An 8,027-nucleotide genomic window follows, 5' to 3' on the forward strand; every position below is an offset into this window, starting at 1 on the left:
GTCCAGATCTGTCATCCTCCTCAAAATCACAATATACTGCTTAAGGGGTGTTTTCCACACCTGGAGCCTGGCTGGACACATCTGCCCTTGCTCTTCATGCTGGATGCAATAAATGGTTCTGCCTGGGCAGTTCTAACCCTGCTTCTGCTTTCTTTCAGTTAAATTCTCTGACATCTTTTTACAACCACAAAATCTTATTTTCTTCTGCCTTCTTAATAGTTGTTTTTTGCTGGTTAAGCCTGGAGTTTTTTGCTTGCCAACCTCCAGATTTACGTTCCATTCCTGGAAGAGCTAGGAAGTAGATTCTTGAAGCGAGATCCTCGAGGAGCTGGATGTATCAGCTATCCCACCGCAGTGCGTGGGTGATGCAGGCACTGGGCCTTCATTTCCTGTCTAACAGGAGATGTTAATGAAAAGACATCCTTTCCTTAATCCTTTTTTTGTAACCTTTCAGCAGATGGGATCTGTCTTTCCACTCTGCTCTGGATCCCAGGTCTCACTGCTATTTGTTGTTCCAGATCGACTACGCAGAGCGCGCGGTCTGCAGAGGTGGGCTCTGGTTGCCGACTGAATGCTCCGTGTTCATTTGCAAAAAATGCAGCTGTCGTCTTTGTAACATCAGAGAATTCAGGCTCTTTCCCTGTCCTGTTTGTTTGGATACCAGCAGCTTGCCAACTGGGACAAAGACTTGCAAAATCCTTTCTCCCGTTTTCTAGGGAGAAATCCCAATTCCGTTCAGATTAAGGGGAGTGTCTCCCTCTTATCTTGAGGGCAGAATTTTGCAACGCTCGTTAAGTTCACGTTCATGCAAAAATTCACGTTTCAGTTTCTTCCGAGCACACGCTGGCTGCCTGGCTAACAGCACCTCGGTGTTATCCATGGGGAGCGGGACCCCCTGCACGCCGGCCCCTGCTGTGAGCGCGTGCCTGCGTGGCTGCTTATGAATACGTACCCGACGGGCTCTGCCCACCAGCATTTGATGAGTGACATCAAAGCCCTGCCTGCTGGAGGAGGGGACCCACAATGCAATACGCAGGCAGACGTGGAGGCAGCTCCCACGGCCGCTGGCATTGCTGCTGCGGGCAGAGCCCTCCATTGTCAGCCCTGGGGGGGCTGCTGGGGGCCGGCTCCTGCGTGGGGGTGTGGGAAGAGGCCCTGCAGTGGCAGGGCTGGGTGTAGGGGCTATCTGCTGGGCTGGCTGGAGGGGGGCACGGGAGGAGTGTCACCGGGGTTGGGGGGGGGGGGGCATCCTGCGGTGCTGGGGCTCAGGCGGGGTGCGGGGTGCTGCCCCTGACCCCCCGGCAGCGGGAGTGCCATGAGCTCTCAGGATGAGCAGTTCCAAGCAGCAGCCCCTGACCCAGCGGCTTCCTCCGCCGATGATGGCATGACCTGGTGGTACAGGTGGCTCTGCAGGATTGCCGGGGTCATCGGGGGCGTGTGTAAGTATCCCCTTCCCTCGCAGCCAAAGGGCCCCCCTCGGCTCCGCTCGTGCATGCGGCAGCGCGCGGCGGGGGTCCTGCCTCCGGTGGGGGTCACATCCGTGTAGGGGGGTGTGCCACGAAGCAGCCATTCGGGGTTACGGGTCGGTGTCTGCTCCAGGCGTTAGTTTGCGGAGTTTGGGGCAGAAGGAAGAGTCGTGGCTGTGCCTGAAGCGGGGTGGGTTTATCCTGCACACGAGGGATGCGCTTTGCATCACCAATCTTGCTGTGTTTTGGCACCTGGGAGAAGGGACGTCATGGGGGGATCTGCAAATCCTCGAGTTTCTTCTTGGATACGGCACTTGCTGGAAGTGGTGGGAGCAGCAGCCGAACCCCTGGTCCTGGAGGGAGGGCGGTGGGCAGGTAAACCAGACAATGGTTCTGCTGTGAGCAGCAGGCCCAGGGTGCTCAGCAGGGTCAGTCAGGGCTTGAAGAGGGGCCACGGGATTCGAATCATCCTATTTGACTGTCAGGTGTTTGTATGTTCCTGCAACTTACTTTCTTTCCCCATCCTGAATGTCAGAGCATGTTTCCCGTTATTCCTGTTGTCGCTTGCAGAGGACCTGACTGTTTTGGGTTTTCTTTGAAGGCAAATAATGGCCTTGGTTTGTGTTGTGTGCTTTTTAAGGGGTTTAGTCTTGGACGCAGAGAAGAAAGGAGCCGGTGTACAGCAAAGCGAGTTGGCTGCGCTCTGAATTACCTGCTGCTGCAAAAAATTTTCCCAGGGAAAGAGTCTTTGCAACTTTTGCCAGAAATCAGCCTGTCCTGTAGTGCTGTTTTGCTACATTCTGTGGAGAGATTAATAGCTCTTAAAAGCAGGAGGGACTGTTATGACCGCTTAGTTTGATCTCCTGCAGAGCACGGGATGGAGAATTTCTTCTGCTTCAGGTCCACGACTTCTAGTAAAACAAGAGTGTTTCTCAGCCAGTGCAGTCAGCACTGATTTATTCCCTCAGCTGTAGCGTTTCGTCTGATCCCCCTCTCTTCCCGTGCCTGGCTCTTGCCTCAGGACTTGACTGCACAAGCCTGTGGCGTTTTTGCAGCTGACCTGGTAGACGGTGGTATCGTTGGGCAGGCTCGTTACAGCCCTTTTTGGCCGGGCTGGTAAATTGTGTGCTGCTCTCACTGTTTTCTGTCTTAGGTGCTGAAATTCTGGAGGTGTGAAAAGATTTGGTAGGACTGCTCTTACGGGGCAAACCGTACTGGCCTCGCCATGCTCTGTCTGGGGCCCCTGTGCTTCTGGTCCCGGCAGATGGCCAAGAGACCGGCTGGGACGTGTCTTCAGCACAGGTCTCAGGTGGGGGAATTCGTGTAGCGGCGTCTTTCCCACGGGCTGGGGCTGTAGCCGGAGCCTCAGCGCTTTTTGTGTGGCTTTGGCTCATGCAGAGCTCAGGGGGCTGCAGATGGAGGGTGAAGAGCTGGAGAAGGTGGCCGTTGGGTCGCACTGGTGGCGTTGCCCACCTCGTGCTACAGCAGCTCATGGGTGGCTTACAAGTGCAAGTCTTTGAAGATGTACTTTTTTTCCTCTGTCGTCGTGTTTTAGAGCAGATGAATTATACTTGGATTATTTTCCCAACCTTTTGTTCACAGCTCTGAGAACCCCTGACTTGTTTTTAAAGAAAAGCTGAGAGTTTCATGTATTTGGGTGACTCTGTGAGAAGAAGCTTTTGGAAGAAGAGCCAGATTCTTAACAGAATTGCTGATTGTTTGGGGAGTCAGACAGCTTGCTCTGTAGCTCCGACAGTCTCCGTTCATGAGGTTCATCAAGCAGAGAACGAAGCAGTGTGAGACAGACTCCTCTTACGAGCAGGGAAATGGGAGACTGTGGAAAGAGGCAACTCTCCAATGCCCCGTGCCAGTAACAGCCCTCTTCAAAATGCTCCTTGTTCAGCATCACCTTGTTTGGAAAAGGGCAGCTAATAACATGGCAAGGCTGCTATTTTCAGAGCTTGCTATGAAAGAATAGAAATAGTTTATAAACTGGATTGTGGTCCTACTACAGGGCTGGATTATTTCTTACAGAAGGATGAATTCCTGGTAGAAAGGAAGAGAAACTTTGTTAGTGGAGGTGAGACTGGCAGACAATGTCTGCCACATACAAACACCTTCAGCACTCAACTTGCTTAAGCCAGAAAGGTCCAGGGGCCGAAGCAGGAACAAGACCAACAAGGTTTGAGATCTGGTTCTGGGTCTTGCACAGGCTGGCTTGGTGACCTTGGCCAAGTCCCTTCTCTCCTTTGTGTTCTTGTTTGTAAAAGCACGAGGAGAGTCTGTGGCTTTTGTAAAATGCTCTAGGACCAAAAATAGGCTTGTGTTGAGGACAGTGACCAGCTGCTTGAAATGAATAGAGCCTTTGTGGTGTTCTTCCCCCTCCATTTTAGCTCCCAGTTATTTGTGCTTCCTCAGGGATTCAGGATGGGACAGCAGTTAAACAAATGGCAGAACTGTCTGTCTTCCATAGCTTACGTGCCATCGAGCATTATCTGCGTTTTTAAACCTATTGCGAGGCCTCTGTTTTGCAAAAAGAAGTCTCTGGGTTGGCAGCTCTGTCCCTTTTTGGCTACCGAGGCAGGAGCCAATCCCGTCCCAGCGGGACGAGGATGTGCCAGGCTGCTGTGGGATGTGCTGCTCTGCCAAGGAGACTGAAGGTCACCCAATCGTTATCTCTGTGGCTGTTGGCAGCCGCCGCCGAGCGCAGTGTTCCTGCCATTGTAAACCTTTGACTCCTTTCCTGCTGGCTGGTGCTCGTGCTGACGTAGAGGCTTGCTCAGCTCAGGCTTGCTGGGTCGTTAGTCCATTGGCAACCAGGGTGGTCGCTTAGCTGAGGCTCCTGCAAGGGATGCTTAGTGCTCAAGGGTTGTTTTGGGGTGTTTTGAGGACAAAACCAAACCAAAGCCCTGACAAAACAACCCCTGGTTGGCTAGGTTTTTTTTTTAAAAAAAAGAGTAAGGCCAAAAACCTGTTTGAAAAAGTAATGTTTTGCTTCCCCAGGTGTGTTCCGTGGTTGAGGTTGGTTTTGTAGCTCTGTGAACCTCTCGGACTGCTCCACTCCACTGTGCTGTTAAGCAAGGTGGGGTTCTGCCCCAGCCCCAGCTGCGTTTTGGGGATGGTTGAGATGCAGCCAATTTTTGTTGTTCTGCTAATTGTAAAGTGCCTGAAAGTCACTTATTTTCAGAAGTGCGTTTTCCTGAGTGACAGCAAGTGTCACAAGTCTGTGGTGCTTCCCCTGAGCTCGTCTGCTGTCCACATCCAAGGGTTTGTTGGTCACAGAGAAGAATTAGAACCTTCCATGTTGTGCCCTGCTCTCTGAGCTGCCCGCTGCTCCCAGCAATGCTGCTTGCTGTTGCTTTTCCAGCTCTCCAGCTGTTTGCATGTGTGACCGTGAGCAGATCAATCCACCCCAGTGCCTCAGTTTCCCCCTGCAGCACGGGGACACTGACGCTGGTCCCTCTGTGATGGGAGGATGAGAAGCGCCCTTGGAGCACGGCTGGTAACGTGTGCCCCGGCATTTCTCCTCTGTCTGGTTTTGTTCTTGCAGGATTCTCTGAAAGATTTTGGGTCCTGTGAAATAGTTCTAGGAAGACTTTAAAAATAACCTTGTTTTGGTGGTTTCCTGAAAACCAGGAGGCCACTTGCTTATGGGATGACCTTAGATTGGTCCTGTTATAGGACTGCAACTCTGTTTCCCAATCTGGTAAATAAAGATAACCATTTTTAAGGGAACTTTGAGGATTCAGCAGTGACTGCTTAAAAGAAACCTTGCAAACATGTGCTGGGCTTTTGAAGGTCGGGGCTGCTCACAGCAGCTCTGCTCAGGGATCCCCTCAGCAAAACACGAGCAGATATCTCAAATACCCAAACCCAGGCTGGTCTTATTCTCAGAGAAGGACTCTGCTGCTCTTCATTGTGCCACTAAACATCCCAGGACAGCCCTTAAGGGCTATATGATTTTAGCTGGAGTTTTGCAGGCTGGTGGTGCTTACTGTGGTCTCAGCTGTGGCTCACCACCCTCCCTGCCCAGGCACAGGTTCCCAGGTGAGCAGCAGCTGCCCGTTGGTATTGGCAGAGGAAAAGGGCCGTATCGAGTGCCGGGAACGCTCTGCAAGTTTAATGAGGCAGGAAGGAGACGCATGTCACCTTGGCTTGGATGTGCTGGCTGGTTCCTCTCCTTGCATTACAAATTTAGGAGTGCTGGGGCTATTTTGGGCTCCGCTTTATCTAATGTCCACTTCCATTTGTACTAGCAGAGACCCAAACTTGGCTCTTTTCTCCCCATCTCTAGTGCAGAACCAGCAGTGCATGGCAGAGACCGGCTTCACCTCTGCTTTATTTATTGTTTGCCTGTGCACCTTGGTGCTGCAAGTCATGTTTTTGCTGAACTTTCCTGGTGCTGCTCAGAGGTGGGTGCCTGCTGGGACCTCTTTGTTTATCCCAGGACAAAGCAGTAACTCCTTCGCAAATAAAAACCGGGGTGCCACATATGTGACTCTATGTAAAAGCAAATGGTGTGTTGTTCTGTGCAGATGAAATAGTTGTGCAAGTGTCACACTGAGATGCTTGTTGAGAGCAAAAGGATACCCAGCTGGAGGAGCTGGGAAGAAACCCTCTGCCCTGAATCCCGGACTCCTCTTCAGGCCATCAGACCTTTCCACCTGCCCTCCTGTGCTGGTCTCTACAGGCTTCCCTGCAGTGCCTAGAGGTGCTGGCCAAGGCAAGGGGTCCTCTGGGCACCCCTGACTCTGCAAAACAGCTCAAAGTACAGGAGAGCAAAATGATGCTGGCATGGCTGCAAGGTCCCATTGCAGAGCAGAGCCGGGAGGAGAAGCCAGCCCTGCCTGCCCCTGGGGTTGGTCTTCATGGTCACCTCCTTGTTTTCCAGCCTGTGCCTTCGCTGGTCTCTGGAACTGTGTCACCATCAACCCCCTGAACATCGCAGCTGGTGTGTGGATGATGTGAGCAGAGTTTCTTTTCTCTTTTCTTCTGCTGGGAGGGAGGTTCGGTTAATTAGACGCCCCTGAGCAAGGGGCAGAGCTGCCCAGCTCGGGCCGGGAACACGAGGGGAACGTCCATCGGGCACTGCGGGCTCTGAAGTGCCAGATCTTGCTTCATCAGGCGAGTTGAGACGCTGGGTTTATTCTATTTATATTCTTTCTTCTTCTTTCCCTACCCCCTTCCCCACCCCTTTTTAGGTAAATACTGGGATACCCTTATCCGAAATAAATCTGGAGCACCAGGGTTTGGGAATTATCAAGAAGGGGGGAGGGAGTGCAGTGGGGTCCAGCCCACCATTCCCTTCTGCCTGCACGTGGGCATGGGAGCGGCTGGTCTGCGGGGAGCCGGGGGGCACTGCCGACCCTCATGCTGGGCTGTGTGGGCAAGATTAACTCTGGTTTGCTCTATCTGGAGGCTCAACGCCTTCGTCCTGTTCCTGTGCGAAGCCCCTTTCTGCTGCCAGTTCATCGAGTTTGCGAACGCCGTCTCTGCGAGGGCGGACAAGCTGCGGCCCTGGCAGAAAGCCGCTTTCTATTGCGGGTGAGGATGCTCCTGGGGTGTGGTTGTCGTGGTGAAGCCATCCCAGGAACTGTGCTGGGATGCACGTGGGCACGCTGTGATAGACGAGCATCCCCGCGTCACGTGGGGAGCAGAGCCCGGCTTTGAGGGCTGCCTCTCTCTTCCAGGATGGCTGTGTTCCCCGTCATGCTCAGCCTGACGCTGACCACGCTCTTTGGGAACGCCATCGCGTTTTCCACCGGAGTGCTATATGGCCTGTCGGCGCTCGGCAAAAAGTAAGAGACATCTGTCTGCTTGGGGAGGGGAGGGAAGGGGAAGGTGGACCTCCAGCCCTTATCCCCATCTGCTTCTCTAAGGCCATTCTTTCCTCCTGTATTAACCATGCTTTCAGATATAAATGCTGCTGGAGAAACATCTCCCTGCCATCATCTTGAAGCCCTGGGGAGGAAGATCCTAGGGTCTGGAGAAGGTCTGAGCTTTCCTTTGGGAGCTCAATTTAGGTCGTCCTGTGGGTCTCAGCCCTCCTTCTGCATCTGTTGGGTGGATGGGCCCAGCTCTAGGGGTGGTGAGCAGCTTTGGTGGGGTTGGAGAGGGCCAGCAAGTCTCATTTCATTCCTGGCATCCCTTGGTATGGAGTTGCCCTGGTTGGGACACCTCTGTGCCAGGTGCTTACCCTTCATAGTGGGCACCCGGAGCTCGCATCCCCACATTGTCCCTTCTCTCTGCAGGGGAGATGCTATTTCCTATGCCCGGATCCACCAACAGCAGAAGCAAATGGATGAAGAGAAGCTCACGGGGGCCCTAGAGGGACAGGCTCTGTGAAGCACACAAGTTCGGGGTAACCTCTGCTGAACACTGACATGGTGAAGACACAGAAATTTATTCTGCCCTCCCCTCTGCCTGCTCCCCTCTCTGTTGCACCACGATTTCCCTGGACACTGCAGCAACCGAAAATCTCAGGGGCTGGGGCAGGCTGTGCCCTCTTCTCGCACCAGCAGCCAGACCTCAGCACGTTGACTCCTCTCTCCTCCTCAACCC

General features: G+C 53.2%; 1 protein-coding gene across 1 annotated transcript; it reads left to right on the forward strand.

Moving 5' to 3' along the window:
- Positions 1–1,315: 1,315 nt before the first annotated feature.
- Positions 1,316–7,811, forward strand: CACFD1 (calcium channel flower domain containing 1). Its single transcript, XM_086625282.1, has 5 exons — positions 1,316–1,439; positions 6,358–6,430; positions 6,885–7,010; positions 7,157–7,264; positions 7,718–7,811. Exons 1-5 carry the CDS (start codon positions 1,316–1,318, stop codon positions 7,809–7,811), a joined length of 525 nt encoding a protein of 174 aa, XP_086481408.1.
- Positions 7,812–8,027: the final 216 nt, after the last annotated feature.

Source organism: Tauraco erythrolophus, chromosome 22, assembly GCF_009769465.1.
Source record: "Tauraco erythrolophus isolate bTauEry1 chromosome 22, bTauEry1.pri, whole genome shotgun sequence".
Taxonomy (NCBI): Eukaryota; Metazoa; Chordata; class Aves; order Musophagiformes; family Musophagidae; genus Tauraco; species Tauraco erythrolophus.

Bases quoted from the DNA above. Each gene is read 5' to 3' on its own strand.
- CACFD1 (XM_086625282.1), top strand. From the start codon at position 1,316: ATGAGCTCTCAGGATGAGCAGTTCCAAGCAGCAGCCCCTGACCCAGCG. The intron at 6,431-6,884 runs GTGAGCAGAGTT...CTCTATCTGGAG, and splicing joins GCAGCTGGTGTGTGGATGAT to GCTCAACGCCTTCGTCCTGT. The intron at 7,011-7,156 runs GTGAGGATGCTC...TCTCTCTTCCAG, and splicing joins AAAGCCGCTTTCTATTGCGG to GATGGCTGTGTTCCCCGTCA.